Below are 16,798 nucleotides of genomic sequence, written 5' to 3'. Positions count from 1 at the left end.
GCCTGTCCAAGTGAAAGTAGGGTGTCTTCATGGGCTGGGTTGAATTGGGGAGAATGTGAATTCTTCCCGTTTATGACATTGGTGAGTTACTTGTCAACCAGATTTGCCCATAATGGATCAATTGCTATACAGTCTTGAATTCCACTTATTCCAAACTGTTATATGAAAATGAAGCTTATGTGTAATATATTGAAGCATTAACCCTCCTTAGCATATTGTCTACCATTTGAACAGGATAAATTTGTGGTTGGCAAAAAATGATATAAATATTGCCAATTTCTTAACAGGATCGTGAGCTGATTGACCCATTCCCAATTCCACTAGTTATAATTGGAAGTAAATATGACATGTTTCATGTAAGTAATACATGCTTGTTAAGTCGTTTCCCTTTGTATTGTGACAGCCTAGGATACTGACTTTTAAACATTGTCATTATATATTTGCCTTGTTTTTTATATTGACCTTTAGATTCCATTCTTTCTTTTAGCTAATTGATGCTAACTTGTGTTATGTTGTACAGTTACCTTTTGAAGATGGACAGTCTGAATATGTAACAGTGAAATTTCTGACAGTATTTATTATTTTACAGTGCAATCCTATACATATCTACCCAGAAGTAAGCCTGGTTGAGGTCAACAGGATTTACTTCCAGGTTAATGTGGATAGGATTGCAGACTAAGTGCTTCAATCATGATCATATTCCTGCTTCCCCAGCAGATGTACATACACCATCAGCAGTTACCCATTAATTGGTGTAAAAAATGTGAGTCTAAGGCCTTAGCTAGACCTAAGGATTATCCCAGGCAAATGGAGGGGTCTTCCCTGCCTGCACACAGTATCCCCTGTGTGTCATTTGGATGTACAGGGATGATCCCAGGATGTAGGCCTGGTCTAGCCATGGCCTAAGTATAGTTCCTCTCCCAAGAATTGGATCATACTTTCTCTTGTAAGGAACGCAAGGTGGCTTACCTGGTTCTCCTCCATACTGGTATTTTTATTTGGATTATTTTATTCTATTATTTATTTCAAGAAATAACATATTTTAAGCAGTTATTTAAAATCAGTCGTTTTCATATCCACGTACATTTCAAATCTATGAAAATAACGAATATAGAAAAAAGCATTCTGAAACATGTCATTATTGAAAGTAACAAAAAATCCATCTCTTGATAAATGTTTGGATAATTTTGTAACAATCCTGAAGCCTCTTACGATCTTTTGGAGAAACGATAAATAAGAATGTGGTTTTAGAAAAAAATGATCCTGAAGTGTAAAGAGTATTTGGACCACTTTGAACTGTTATATATTAATTAGTTTGTGATTATGTGATATTACATTGTCCTGTTACATTGTAAAACAAAACCCTGCACAAATATGAATTAAAAATTCTTTTCTTTTTCTTCTCTATTTTTGTTTTGATTTGTTTTAGGAATTTGACTCTGAGACGAAAAAAATAATATGTAAGACACTTCGATTTGTTTCTCATTATTATGGAGCATCTTTAGTGGTATGTATATATTTCATTGTTCCAACCCAGACAAAGTTAAGCCTTTTTAAGACCCCTCGGTTTCACTGAAAACATTGATTCATTGTGCAGCAGTAATGAAAAAGACAAATTCCACAGGAGGGAATATTAGGAAAGGGTCTGAAAGTAAAACATTTATTGTCAGAATACATTTTTCTATATCAATGGTGTGACCACATTTAGAATATTGTGTACCATTCTGTTTGCCCCAACTAAAAAAGGATATCACACTTTGAGTGGTGAGGAACTTTGTTTAGGAAAAAAACACAACTAAGAGAGCAATGCTGTGGTCCTGGGAGAGTGTCCGAGGGACCGTTGGATATTTCAGACTCCACGTCCCGAGGCTGTAGACACTCCTATGACCTTGTGGGGAGGACTCTGAGATCCGACCTCTCCCCACTTCCTCTTGCAACAGCTGCAGAAAGTACTGCAACGCCTATTTTCAAAGTTGCAAAAAAGCAACTTCAGATGGCTTTGGAGAGGGTGAAAAGACGGCAAGACTTCATTTTCATTACATTATGGCTACATCTGTTCTTGTTTCAGAATATTTTTATGTAGTTTAAAAGCTTAATCTTTCCTTCGAATATAGTAAAATCCTTGTTTTCCCCATTCTGTATACATTGTGCAAACTCAATGATGGAAGCCTTTGCAGCATTAGGTAAATTATTCAAAGTTTGGCTCAGTTCCTTAGATGTTTGTTTTAAACCCAGTAAATATTACTTCTTTGAGGCCAGTTAGTTTACCTTTTAACTCAGCCTTCCTCAACCTGGGGCACTCCAGATGTGTTGGACTGCATCTCCCAGAATGCTGGGAGTTGTAGTCCAACACATCTGGAGCGCCCCAGGTTGAGGAAGGCTGTAACTGATTTCCAAATCTGTAACTTTCTTATCATTTTATTTTTCTAAAAAAAAAATTTAGATTAGGGTAGCTGTAGGTCAGTGAATATGCAACTTGGAAGTGATGGATTTGAATTGATTTATGATTCTCACATTACTTTCGGCATATTAAAGTCCACAATTTTGCACAGTGAATATTTTATTTGAATTTCATTTTCATTGTGAAAGAGCTGACACTTTAGCTCATCGAAGGAATACATAGAACACTTGATGTAGTAAATACAGCTTTCAACACATGTTGACTGCCAGCACATAAGTTGACAAAAGCTCAGTTCAGATGCCACAGATTACAAATGGGAGTTTCTTATCTCCTCCACTCATGCATAAAGAAAGGGTGAGGGACTGCAGAGACAGAGGTTTGCTGCTTCTCTTCCTTAGAACAAAGAATGGATTGATCCTGATTTGGAATCCTGGTTTCAGGGCAAACTACAGTTTTCACAAAGCATAAATTGACACATTTAGACCAAATGGAAAACAGTGGTTTTCTGCAAACTGGAATTAAAAATTTCTAATCTCTTCTATCACTCAAAAGGAAAGGAAAAGGGAGAAAGGCAGCCAGGTGTGTGAGAGGAAGTTGCAGAGGAAAAACAGTGGAAAGAGTCATTGTTAAGTGTCTCCAACTTTGCCATTTCTCCATTTAAACATTTCCCTTCTGGACACTGCTTTTCAGCAAAAACATTGGCCATTGGGGGTTTTCTTACGTGTAATTCCTTGTAATCTGTAGTTAAGGACCAAACTAGAAAAAAGAACCTGAACTCTTCAAATGGGAAAGTTAAAATAGATATTATGCTGGACGCTTGAATGAGGACACAGGAACTGTTGTACTTTTAGTCTTAACAGTCCAATGATGACTTTTGAATGGGTTGGGGAGGGCATTTTACCAGGGCCTTAGCTAGACCTAAGGTTTATCCCGGGGTCGTCCCTGCCTGCTCCCGGGATCCCCTGTGTGTCATTTACATGAACAGGGATGACCCCGGGACGATCCCGGGATAAACCTTAGGTCTAGCTAAGGCCCATGTCTCCTGTAAAGAGCATAACACAAGCTTTATGTTTTGTTTTCAGTTCACTAGCAAATCTGAAGCTCTGCTGTTGAAAACACGTGCTCTTATCAACCACTTGGCCTTTGGATTTGATAGAAAGTAAGCTTAATAATTTCCTATTACTGGCAACATCTCCCAGATTTTTAATAAGTCTGTCAGGTTTTCTGTCCAATAAGATATTCTTATTCTTGAATCTCAGCTAGCTACATTAAGGCTGATGAAACAATTAAGGTTCTGAGTGCAGAAGAGCTTTTAAGAAGAGGTTTGTTTGTCTAGGAGAGCCTTCCCAACCTGAGGCCCTCCAGATATTTTGGACTTCAGCTCCCATCAGCCCCAGCCAGCAATGGCCAATGGTCAAGAATTCTGGGTGTTGTGGAATGAAATGTCAGGTGTTATAGGCACCATATTGAGGAAGTCCAGGGCTGTTTTTCTTGGTTTGAGTGTTTAAACCCTGAAAAAGTCTTTACAATTGTGAAAATGGGGATCAGTGGGAGAACACATGGAGTTGAGTGCCATCAGTATGTTGATGATACTCAGCTCTATTTCACCCTGTTGTCAGAGTCAGCTGGGGTGGTGAGTCAGCTGGGGTGGTGAAGGTGCTGGACCAGTGCCTGGAGGCAGCAATAGGCTGGATGAGGGGTAATAAACTGAAGCTGAATCTGATGAGTCGGAAGCTCTGTGGATTGGTGGTTCCCAAGTCCAGGAATTGGGTAAGCGACCTGTTCTGGATGGCGTTGCACTCCCTCTGAAGGAGCAGGTGCATAGCTTGGGAGTACTCTTAGATCCATCCTTGTCACTGGAGGCCCAGGTGGACTCCATGGCCCGGAGTACTTGGGGTTGCCTTCAGCTGATCCGCCAGCTACAGCCTTTCCTGGACAGGGACAACCTAGCCACAGTAGTCCTTGTGCTAGTAACTTCCCAATTAGATTATTGCAATGCATGTGGGGCTGCCCTTGAAGACAACTTGGAAGTTGCAGCTGGTGCAAAATGCAGCAACTAGACTGCTTACCAGACCATCCTATAAAGACCATATAACACCAGTCTTAAAAGAATACACAATTCCAGTCGGAATTCAAGGTTTTGGCAATGACATTCAAAGCCCTAAACGGCTTGGGACCTTGGTACTTGAGAGAGTGCTTCTCCCTATATATGCCTACCTGAGACTTGAGATCCGCTGGAGAAGCCCTCTGCATCCCACCAACGCGAGACATATGTTATGGTGGGATGTGGGAGAGGGCTTTCTCTGTTGTGGCACCCTCCTTGTAGAGTACATTCCCCTCGGAGGTCCGACTGTTGCTGGCTTCATTTTGGTGCCAAGTGATTTTTATCAAAGCCTTTGAGAGCTAAATTCTCCATGGTTACACATAGTTTTAATTGTTTTATTGCTTTTTAAAAATGTCTACCGGTTTTAATTTGTTAATGATTTAATACATTTTTAGCTATGTAAATTATTTCTGTTTGTATTGTTCTGATTTTATCCATATGCCACCCTGAGATCCCAGTGATAATTGGGCGGGATGCAAATGTTTTAATAAATAAATAAATGTTTTGCACCCAACTCACCTAGTTCAATCCTTAGCATCCCCAGGTAAAGGATCTTGGATGACAGGGGTTAGAAAGGGCCCTGGCTGAAGTGTTAACGTTGCTTCATAGGCATGGTTAGCGACAAATGGAATCTAAGTCATACCTTCTTCCAGATAGACAGAAACTATCAACACATTTGTCAGGAAGACTGCTCCTGAGACACAAATAAAAAATAGACCCTTGGGGGACAATCCAGTAAAAGTTAGGACTGCCAAAACCTCCATCAGCATTATTGTTCACTAGTTTCATTAATTTTAGTGTGGTATAGTTGTAACTTACTTTTGCTAGATCATGCTTTTGGTCAATGTAACTAATCCTCGCTTCATTTTGTTCCGTTCATATTTTTAAAGCAAATCCATGTCAGTGGATCAGAATAAACCACTCTTTATCCCAGCAGGAATGGACTCTCTTAGTCAAATAGGTTGGTGATTTTCTTATCCAGTATTGCACATATAACTTCTTGGATTTGTAGAATGCAGGGCTGAAATGGACAAAAACGAACACTGGTTCTCAAACGTCTTCAACGCTTATTTGAGTGTGATATTATTGAAGCAAATTGACCAGAAAGATTTCAGAAGGTTCAACTGTTTTCATTAATAGCATCTGAAGTATAGTGCAGTTCTATGCATGTCCAGTCAGACATAACCCCCAATGAGTTCATTGGAAATTACTTCCAGTTAAGTGTGTGATTTAAGCCTTAGGCTGTGTTCAGACAACACAATAGTCAACAGTTGGGTAATAATCAACTCAACAATTGTTTATCTAGGGGTTTTTCCCCACACAGCATGATAAGAATCAACTGTGGTGTGGATTAGGATCAGCATTGAGTTAACTATTAGTCCATGCTGAGTTGACTCACTCATCCCCTGCCCTCTCTCCCACGTCAGTCCTCCCACTACTATCCCATCAGCCATTTCTGCCGAAAATCTATCCTGTCAGCTGGACTAGAGCAGCAGCCACCTCTTTGACCACTCTTGCCTTGCACTCTGTGGCTGATGAAATAACCAACGGTGGCCAAAGAAATAACCAATGGTACCACAACACAATAACCAGTGGTGGTTCAAATAGCCAACTGCACAGCGTTGGTTATTATTTTGGCCAAATAACCAACTGTTGGTTAAAAAACTCCCTCCACACAACACAATAACCCATGGTGGGTTAAATAACCAACTGTCGACTATTTAAACCACCATGGGTTATTGTGTTGTCTGGACCCAGTCTTAGTGTAACAGCTTCAGTGTTGTGGGTTTAGTGCCTGTGCATTTCTTCCCTGTTAATTGTGCAGAACTATAATATGGAAGAAATGGATTCCTAAGTATGAACACTAAACCTACAACAGGCACTAAACCTACAGTGCCCTATCTCCACACAGGACATTTAATACTTTTTTAAAAATAAAAACTTTTGTTAAATTATTGAGAAGAATAAATTGAGCCAAATAACTTTTCTTCTAAAACATGGTTTGAAAATGATTACAGTTCTTATCATTATTAGGCCCCCCTCCTGCTGCTGATAGTGATATTGGAAAGTTGCATGCACAGACACCTATGGATCTGTGGAAAAAGGTATTTGAGAAAGCATTTCCACCAAAGGTAGGCATACATTTTTATTCATTTTAAAATCTCATTTTTATCAATAGCAATTCTTTCATGGTATTTGTTAATACTATGGGCTGTCCAATTAAATATTCTGGAGTCTTGTTACAACAGTGAGACTTCAGTGGGATGTCAGGTTAGTCGTAGTAATTTTAGCAGGGGCTTCCAGATATGCTTAGGACTGCAACTTTAAGCTGCTATCTGTAATCATATGTACAGCTTACACAGCTGTTTTCATATACGGGTTTGTAGTCCAAGATTTAAACTGCAGTTACCTGGTTCAGGTGTGACAGGAAACTGTGTTTTAACAAACCCCAGAAGTTTTCAGTTGTGGCACGAGAGGAGAGTGCGTGGGCACAATGCTCACTTTGATTTATGACGCAGGCAGTTATACCTGAATTGGGCCGTTGCGTCATAGAGAAATATAAGACAGAAGAAGAAGCCAGTTTACAAAACCTTTTTAGGTTTATTTTTGTCATGGTAAATTGAATCCAAGCTGATAGAAACTTTGTGAACTGACAGGACTCTAGGCTGGTTCATATTGGCAGTTGCCCCACACCACCAATATATAGGCATGTGTGAGCCTGCCAGAGAGCTCACAACCTGGCCTGCATCATATTTAAGTGTTAGTTATAGGAAATAATTTCTTCATGCAGAGGTTTCACCCTTTTTTGAGCCGCATTCATCTCCCATGTTATTGTTGTTGTTGTTGTTGTTGTTGTTGTTGTTGTTATTATTATTATTATTATTATTATTATTATTATTATTATTTATATAGCACCATCAATGTACATGGTGCTGTACAGATGGAGACAACATTTCCTAGATTTGACACTACTTCTGAATACCAGTTGCTGGGGAACCTGAGGAGGAAGGTGCTATTGCATTCACGTCATGGCTGTGGGCTTCCCATTGGTGTCTAGTTTGCCACTGTGGAAACAATGCTGAATTAGATACGGCTTTGGTCTGATCCAGCGTGGCTTTACTTATGTTCATATCCATGAAGTTCCAGGCGGATTATAGTCCCACCAGTAGTCCCTCATGACAAGTAGGGTGGAGAGAACTGCATGAACCACCCTCTGTGACCGACACAGGTTGATGCCTCTAACTTATGTAAGGAAGACATGAAAACTCTAGGGCATAGGTAGGGAACTGGAGCCTCTCCTTCCCAGCCACACTCTGTCTTCCTCTGTCCCACCTGCCCAAGCGAGCGAGCTGGGGAGCCCACTGCCTCTCCATGCCCTGTACTATGAAAGGGAAGCCCCATCCTCAGCACACAGCACAGGAGAAAAGCGAAATGCTTGAGGAGAAATGTAGCGTTATGTTTCTCCTCAAGCATCCTGTTGTGATTTCAGTGGAGAAGGCAGCTGGGAAGGAAAAGGTTAACCACATCCCACAGGCTGTCCTTTCCATGAAGTGTGCATTCATACCTGGCAATTGGGCTTGAAAAAAGTGTACCATTGACTCCAGTGGGAGGCTTTTTAAAAAAAAACTTAATTGATTGCTGTGTGATGGAAGTGAAGTGTGTTGTAATGTGTGTGGATGTGTATAGATGGATATGCTTGAACAGGTGTGTGTGGATGTGTTTGTCTATTTGAGGGAATGTGGGTGGGCATGCCCACTTCGCTTCAGCACTGCCCACCATTGGCATGCAGTCCCCAGAATGTTGGCCTTGACGGAATTTGGTCTTTGGCTGAAAAAGTTCTCCACTCATGTTCTCGAAATATTTCAAAACAGGCCTAATTTAGAAAAAGAATGAGATTGCATTTTACCTGCCCTGATTTTAGAATATCGGTGTTTTTAAAGAAGTCAGGGACCCGGCTCAAGATCCACAATATGCAGAATATGAAGTTGATGCCATGCGAGGTCAGAAGAACCAGGTAGGTCACCGTGCTGGTGCTGTCAGTATTTATCTTGCTGTATTAAAACCAGGGGGGCTTTCTACATGGCGGCAGGTTGCTGCTGCAATGAGCTCAAACCCCATGCTTTCGCTGCTGTGTGGCAGCAATGGCTAATCCCTACACCACAGTGAAAGGATAGGGTTTCCCGCACCAGGCCTGACTCCATCCTCTGCCTGGGCAACCAGCAACCAATTGGGGTGCCATCTGCCCATGATTCCGGAGTGAGACTAGATGGTGGATATGCGACACTTGCCTCGCTCTGGAGGAAAAAGTCAGTGTAAGCCATTTATATGGAACCCAAGGCGGCATACGTAATCCTTCTCCTCTCCATGTTATCCTCACAACAACCCTGTGAGATAGGTAGGGCTGCGAGTATGTGACTGGCCCAAAGTTACCCTGTGGGTTTCCATGGCTGAGTGGGGACTAGAACCCGGATCTCCCAACTCACAGTCCAACACCTTAGCTACTAAACCACACTGGCTGACACAGTGCAGATTCGCAGCCACCATGGGGTTCAATTTTTGTGAACTGCCCAGAGGGCGATATAAAAATGAAATGAAATGAAATGAAATGAAATGAAATGAAATAAATAAATAAATAAATAAATAAATAAATAAATAAATGGGGCATTGGGCACGTATAGACAGGCCCCTGGAGAACCTCACCAGTCTTTCTCAGCTGCAGTAGATCTGCCCAAACCTTGTATCTTTGAGCCTTTCTCGCTACAAATCCCCATTTAAACATAACATTTGCCTTGGACAAATCACCTTCTCTCGGCCTAACCTGATGTACAAAGTTACCGTAGAAATAGATCAGATTAAATTGCAAAACTTTTTGCATTCCAATAAATACAGTAGTTAGGGTTCTTGTGGACAAATACCTGATTTCTTAGCATTCCAACAAGTCCACGACAAGAGAAGATCATATGGATGAAAGCCATGCACAGGATATTTCTTCTCTATTGCATTAGCTGGTTTTATAACAGACTTGCACAATTGTAATTGACCATGCACAGCTCACCAACCAGGTATGGACGTCACTCAGGAGCTTATTGATCTCCTGTATTTGCTGAATGCTTAGAACTGGAAATATAGTCAGGGTAGATGAATATCAAGAACACGTGAAACATGAATGCGAAATATGCCATTATTTCTCTTTCAGAAAACTAATTACCATAGTCACATATATAAGTTTGAAGACTGGAATTTTTAAAAAGACAAAAATAGCACATTTGATTTTAAAAATAAATAATGTTCCGTAATTTCAGCAGTAGTAATGACCCATTTTATAAAGCAATCAATTTCTATAGTAAAGTACACTATGTTAAAGTAAAGGAGGTTAACAGCAGTATAAAATTGTTACTTCACCCAGGGGGAATCCGCACGTCGTTCTCAGGGCGCTTCCATCCGCCCCCAGTGCACCCCGAAAACGATCGTGTAACTCGCCTGTAAAAGAGCCGAGGAAGAAGCGTCCTTGCCGGTGGCGGCGGCGGCGGCAAGGACGCTTCTTCCTCCGCTCTTTTACAGGTGAGTTACACAATCGTTTTCGGGGTGCACTGGGAACGATGTGCGGATTCCCCCCAAGTACTTCAACTTTTAAGTCATGATGCAAACTTAATTTGAGTTTAAATTTTTACTGGTAGATTACTAGTGACGTATAATTAATTACAATCTTCTGACATTTTATTCGATATATTTTAATTTGCTTGCTATATACATTTTGCTTTACAGTTATACTAATCTTATGATTATGGATGTCTTTTTTATTAACTAAAATAGGCAAGTGGTGAGAGTTGATTAAATCATATTGAAAATTAATCTTTTTCCACATGTTTCATACTTTCAGTGCTCTTTTCTTTTATAAAGATCTTTATCGTTATTGATGCCATTGGAAGTTGTTATAACTTTTGTTGCTGGTACTATTGCAGAAAGAAACTTGGTAATAGACAAGTTTCTGTCAAAAGAAAATTATCTGCAGTTATTTCCCTAAAATTTCTATGTTGAAGTTCAGTTATTATAAGATGATTGTAGCATTTGAACTGCCTTCTATGAAAACATTTTGGGATTTTTGTATTTCATTTGATCTTAAAAGCTGTAAGATAACCCTGTATACATGTGTAAGAAAACAATTCCCTGGCTATATTCAGTTTTTAAATGCATTAGGAATTCCTGTAATTATATGAAAATTGAGAGTGAAATGGCCCTTATCTTAAGAATAAGTATTAAATGCTTCAGAAAGCTAATCTTTTTTCCCTTTTTGTAGTCCTTTGTTCCATACATTCTTTTAAAGATAAAGCATTTGTATAGAGAGGAGCATTTATGTTAAAGGTAAACTGTCAAATACAATGCTTTGTATTTCTGTTTCTTGAAGGTATTCATGCACTGTCGTTTTTTTTATTTTGTGCATTTTCCCCTGAACATTTGATGTTGCACTTTGGACTCAAAACGACTATCTATAGAGTTTAATACACTTCTCATATTGCTGCTGACCCTCGGGACCACACATCTGCAAACAGTAACAACACTCTCCATTTCTAGCTCAGCCTTTTTAAGAGTAGCACATCAAAGAAAGTCCTCCCTGGCATGGATTGCTCCATCAGCCTTTATGTGCACTGTTTGTAGTGATCTGCAACAGCTATATAGCCCTGTGTCATCAAGTCCATAGAAAGACATTGTCATTCCAGAATATACCAAAGGCCCTCATGGATGTACTTCTCTTTCTCATGACTTCCTCTGAGCCTAACGGTTTGCTCACGATGTCCCGATGATAGCTTTCCAGTTACCTGAAGGCAATACGATAGTGCTACTGAAGCTTGAGTATGTATGTACCATGAACACTGATGGCTGTATTAATAGTGTCGTACAATAGCATCCAGATATAGAATCATCCCATAAGACTAGCAGCAGGAACTGAAAATATTGCTTAGACACAAGTATCAGGCATCTTAAATCTGGTTTCACACAAGTTGACTCAGTTGGGACTGCTCAGGAGCGAGCAATTGCACCACCTCCTTACCCTTCATTGCTTCCATTTTGTTTCCTGATTACAGAACAACCCAGGACCACCTTGTTCCTGGCTTGTGCTCCATGACATGTGAACCTGGCACTCTAAATTGTTGAAGGAGAAACAACCCCAGAGTTTTAACTCATGGTTTGTTGTTGGGTTAAAACTCTAGGTTGTTTCTCCCTCAACAACGTAGAGTGCCGGCTTTCCATGTCACAGAGTACAACCCAGGAATGGGGTAGGGTGTTCCTGCATTGTTTTGTAAACCAGAAGCAAAGAGGAAGCTGCAAACAGTCAGGACTTAATCACAGGTAGCTTTGTATAACAGGGGTGTGCAATGTGTTGCCCTCTACATACTTTGGCCTACATCTCCCATGATCCCTCACATTGGCTATGCTGGTGAGAGTTGTAGGTGAAAACATCTGCAGGGCAGCACGTTGCCGACCACTGCTATATAAGATTGCAGCTGCAATATTGTCATTTTGTCTATTTGAAAGGTGGGGGGGGGGATTTAACTTGATCTTGGTGCTATGTTTCCTGGAAAGCCCAAAGAAAGAATTCATTTCTGGCTGCTTCTAAACACAACTACAGTCCAGTTTTCTCTCTCATCAGTGAATATAATCTTATGTTCTAAAAGAACATAATGCCATGCCTGATAATGTGAATGAACTAATAAGTATATCAGTTAAAGAACTAGTAAAAGCAGATGTACAGGAAGCAACTGAATATGAACTTTGAGAAGTTCCTTAGAGTTGTGCAAAATTACAAAAGGGATGTGAGTTCTAAAGCAAGATAATCTAAGGAAATGCCCCTGGTTGTGAATTCAATTCTTTCTTTTTATTATTATAGTGCCATACGGTGCAGTCCACATTTCCCAGGGTAGGATGAGGATGGGGGCATGGGGACAGATTTATTTATTTATTTATTTATTTATTTATTTATTTAATTTATATACCATCCCACAGCTAGAGCTCTCTGGGTGGTTTACAAAAGTTAAAAACAGTGAACATTAAAAAGTATACAAAATTTAAAACCATCAAAAATATAAAAACAACAGTATAAAACAACAGTATCCATTCCCCATCTCCCTGCAAGTTAGGAAAAACACGTTTCAGTTTTTGGTGAAAACACTGACTATTTCCCAAAACTAGAAAGAAATAGAAATCCTAACTAGTAAAAACATAAACATTTGCACGTGTATGTGCATTTGCTTGCCTGGCTGCCTGGACCAGTCCCTTTCTCCTGTCTGTTCACATGAAGAACATACGCATCCCAATTCAGCGAGGGCAAAACAAGCATGGAAGGAGGTTCCTGGACACTTCTGCCAAAAAGTGCTCTGCAGAAGAAAAACCCACTTGCAACATTTTGGATAGCGGTGGACTTTGTTCCTGAATGGTCAGTAGTGTCAGCTCTGACAAACCATTCAACTCTTTGGATGTGAGGGACTGAATCCAGGCACTTCACTCGCCCCCAAAAGAGTGACCGGTACCACCATAGCACCTCTAGTGTCTATTCCACAGGGAAGGGTCTCTGTTTGCTGCAGCAATCAGAGTTCACTGCTGCACAGGAACATCTCTAGACTGGGAGCTCATAACTGCAAGTGTTAAAGCCTTCCGCTGTTATTTGTTCCCAGAAATCTGGTGTTCATAGATATATGCCTTTGCACTTAGAGGCCCCACTTTGCAAACAATACTGTATCACAGGCGACTTGAGAAATTTGCAGCTCTGGACTGCACTTGAGAGCAAGTTAATATAATTCTTTAGCATAGTAGCATCTCAGTAATTGCACTTTGAAATTACAAGTAGCAGATATGGGTGCAATTAGAATAATGGACTTCAGCAATTTTGCAGTAAATCTCAGTATTAGAATGGCATTCCATACACTCACAGTATGAAATTAAAAGATAAAGCTGCTGTTTGTTTAGTGTTATGAAAGGTGTACATGATAGCTGCTTTAATCGTGGCTAATTCTCTGTGTGTTGCAGTCTGGATTTCTTTTACAACACACTCAATTAAGATTTTCAGATATGGCTGATACATTCCATGCAGGCTTTTTCCTCTGGGCTTTTGGGCTTGTCTTGCATATGCTATTTCTAAAATGCCATATTTAATGGCTTTCATTTTTATATGTATTGATTTTATGTACTACTTGTATTGTAACATTGATTGATTTTACATGTCAGCTACAATCCCATTGATTTCAGTAGGCTTAAGGGTGTTTTCCTGAGTGTGGTGGATTCTGGACATTTGTATATATATATAGGATAAGTTTCATATTGACAGTGTACCACAGATCACATAAATATCGAAATAGTGATATAAAAGAGGCACTTTAAATATCAAATCCGTTTTCTGTCCTATTTTTTTAAAAAAACACGCATGTTTATTTTTTAACATTTAGATGCTATCTGTTTATTAGAAACTGCAAGATAAGAGACTAAGCTGGTAGACAAATCGTGGAAAGGTTCATGAGAGTTGGAATTAGAGTAGCTCCAATTTCCTCTTGTAAAGTGTATCCGATCTGTGGCATAATTGCTTCAATCAGTACGTCATTTGAAGCTACTAATTCAGCTCTGTGTAGAAGGAACCTTCGATAGTATTTTTCATGAAAAATATCCATCTGTATAGTCCGTTCAGGAACAGCGTGAGCTAAACAAACACTGTAGGAATGTTCCAGCCCCTCTGCAGCATCCTTTCCTCTCTTCCATGCACAGGTGTCCCCAGTCCCCAAACTTCATCCCCTGTTGACAGCCCTCCCATATGCTGAGAGCTACACTCACAAGATGGATACTCATCCTTAATGGGTGCATAGAGAAGGGACTGGATCAGTTTGAATGTTTGCAGTGTAATGCAGAATGATACATGACATTTTCAAATTAAAAGGAACATGTAATTGCTTATATCATGAGTGCTAATGTTAAAATATGTATGTTTCTGTTTTAGGAATTAGAACAGTACAAAAGAAATGCCTCTAAAACTTGGAAAGAAATGGAATTTGACTCTTGAGTGAGAAATACCTACCTTTCAACCACATTTCTATGTTGATGCTGTATTTTGTACAGTTGTTTTCTGTAAATTTTGCACAGTTGTAAAATGTATAAAGTAAAATTTATAAATAGTTCACGTTGTTGTTCATGGTAAATACAATGGGTGATGCCTGAATCAAACGCATTAAGAGGAGATTCAGGTGTTGCAAAAACATTTGAGGCAGAAACATAGATGCATGCATAGTGTATAATTAAACATCAGATAAGTGGTTTCTGGGAAAGTTCTAAGGAAAGATAATCTAAACAACAGGTCGGTGCTCCAGTCTTGAACTTTACTTCTGTTACAACACATAATACAAAGTTCTTGTGTTCACAGACTACCCCATACATTTCAGTGGAGGTAACAGAAAAAGACGTGTGTATAGATCATCTCTCTATAGTAATATTGCAATGAATGTTAAAGTAAAGAATGTATTAGAGCAAGAGATGGGGAATGTGGGTGCAGCCGCTCCTATCTGCCTTAGCTAGCATAACCAATGGTGAGGGATGATTGTAGTTGTAGTCCAACAATATGTAGAGGGCCACACATGCCCCATCCCTGCATGAAGTCTTCGCTGCCTGCATAAAACTGTGGTATGATGTTTTTGCAGTTGGGTCAGACACATAATTTGCCAGCATAACATAATAAAAGTCGTATTTTAATTTAGACTGTTTTAAACTTGTTGGACTATAGTTTTTAATTACGAATTCTTTTTGGAGGATGTTTTTGTTTAAAAATGTCATGTTTATCTATGTATTTACATGTTGTTATTTCGAACACATTAAATACTGCAAATTAATAAAAACAAATCAATACTCAGTTTGACTTCTTTTAAAAATAAAGATTTTATTGCAAGGCACCCACCGTTCTGTTTTTCTTTCTTACTTTCTTTTTTGTTCTTTCATGATAGTTTACATTTCCTCCCAACACAATCTGGACAGAAAAACAAAGCTGCCAGTCAGCTGTTCAATTCAGTTGGGTGGGTGTGGGTGCGCGCGTGCATGCTAAAACTAGCCCCCACCACCTAAAGTGCTAAGAAGCAAGATTACTGTTTCGTTTTGTTTTGCTTAAAGAGGTTGGTTTGTAAACCACCCAGAGTGCTTCAGCTATAGGGTGGTTTATAAATTTATTATTATTATTATTATTATTATTATTATTATTATTATTATTAATAATAATAATAATAATAATAATAATAATAATAAATGTAATTGTATGCCGCTGGATAGGCAAGAGATATCACTAGAAATACATGCATAGAAGCCAGGCCCCAGAGCTGGATTAGAGTGGCTGTTTTCATTGTGTCATAAAAGTTTCAAGACTTAAGTGTTACATTTCTGTCATTCTATAAAGTGAAAAGGCTTAGATTTCATATGTCAAGCTGTATTTTCATATATACAACAAGAGTGAAATAGCACATAATACATAACGGACCATTTAGTAGCATTTTTCTTGCCTGACAATAACTGTATCACTTATTTTAAAACATATAACTGTTAGAGTTATGAGTGCTGAAAGGAAGGCCTATAATAGTAAAAGGTCTGTTGTGAATTGGGATGCTGCAAGAGCAGCAAAGTTTCAGGGAACTGAAACCCTTGAGAGAAAGGACAGGGAGGTCCAACTACAGTAGAAACCCTTAAATGGCCTGCCAAAAGAACAGTTTTACGATTAACAGTGCTGTATAATTTAAAAGGAGATTAAAAGTGCTATATAATTTAAAAGAAGATAAATGACATTGTCACACATCCCTTCAGAAAATTCAGCCATTTAGTTAGGTCCTAGTGGCTGAAGCTGTGGTAAGGCTAAATCCATTCCATCCCTTCTCACCGCTTTGCATTCCCCTGCCCAAGGTAGCTGAAAGTACTTTTTAATGGTCTCTACAATCTCAGATAGGGCAATGCTCATACACAGAACTCTGAGCATAGAAGTGCCAGGCCTAATCTACCCCAAGCAGGATATTGCACTATGAAAGCAGTATATAAAAGGCAGGAGCCACACAACTGCTTTATAGCGGTATAGAAGTGCACTGACAACTGTTGGAGCCCATTGACACATGCCATATACCGCTTTCTTACCGCTATATCCTGCTTGGTGTGCTCCTGCCTTTTATATACCACTTTCATAGTACAATATCCTGCTTGGTGTAAATTAGGCCCTAGAGTTGACTCCTGCCGTTTTAGTTCAGTACCAAAATTATTCTCAGTACTCAGATACCCAAAGGGTGCAA

At 39.4% G+C, this 16,798-nt stretch overlaps 1 protein-coding gene across 1 annotated transcript in view; it reads left to right on the top strand.

The window, feature by feature from the left end:
* The window catches only part of DYNC2LI1 (dynein cytoplasmic 2 light intermediate chain 1), a 31,263-nt gene extending 15,963 nt beyond the window's left edge, over positions 1 to 15,300 (top strand). The window contains exons 7-13 of the mRNA XM_063123990.1: positions 288 to 356; positions 1,430 to 1,507; positions 3,484 to 3,560; positions 5,396 to 5,466; positions 6,540 to 6,637; positions 8,428 to 8,520; positions 14,488 to 15,300. Of these exons, the coding sequence (XP_062980060.1) occupies positions 288 to 356; positions 1,430 to 1,507; positions 3,484 to 3,560; positions 5,396 to 5,466; positions 6,540 to 6,637; positions 8,428 to 8,520; positions 14,488 to 14,550 (549 nt within the window). The 3' untranslated portion in view covers positions 14,551 to 15,300. The remainder of the gene's footprint in view (positions 1 to 287; positions 357 to 1,429; positions 1,508 to 3,483; positions 3,561 to 5,395; positions 5,467 to 6,539; positions 6,638 to 8,427; positions 8,521 to 14,487) is intronic.
* The last annotated feature ends 1,498 nt before the right edge of the window (positions 15,301 to 16,798 follow it).

This window comes from Elgaria multicarinata, chromosome 4 (genome assembly GCF_023053635.1).
Source record: "Elgaria multicarinata webbii isolate HBS135686 ecotype San Diego chromosome 4, rElgMul1.1.pri, whole genome shotgun sequence".
In the NCBI taxonomy this organism is placed as follows: Eukaryota; Metazoa; Chordata; class Lepidosauria; order Squamata; family Anguidae; genus Elgaria; species Elgaria multicarinata.
The sequence above is the reverse complement of the archived record's forward strand: the minus strand, read 5'-3'. Positions and strand labels throughout refer to the sequence as shown.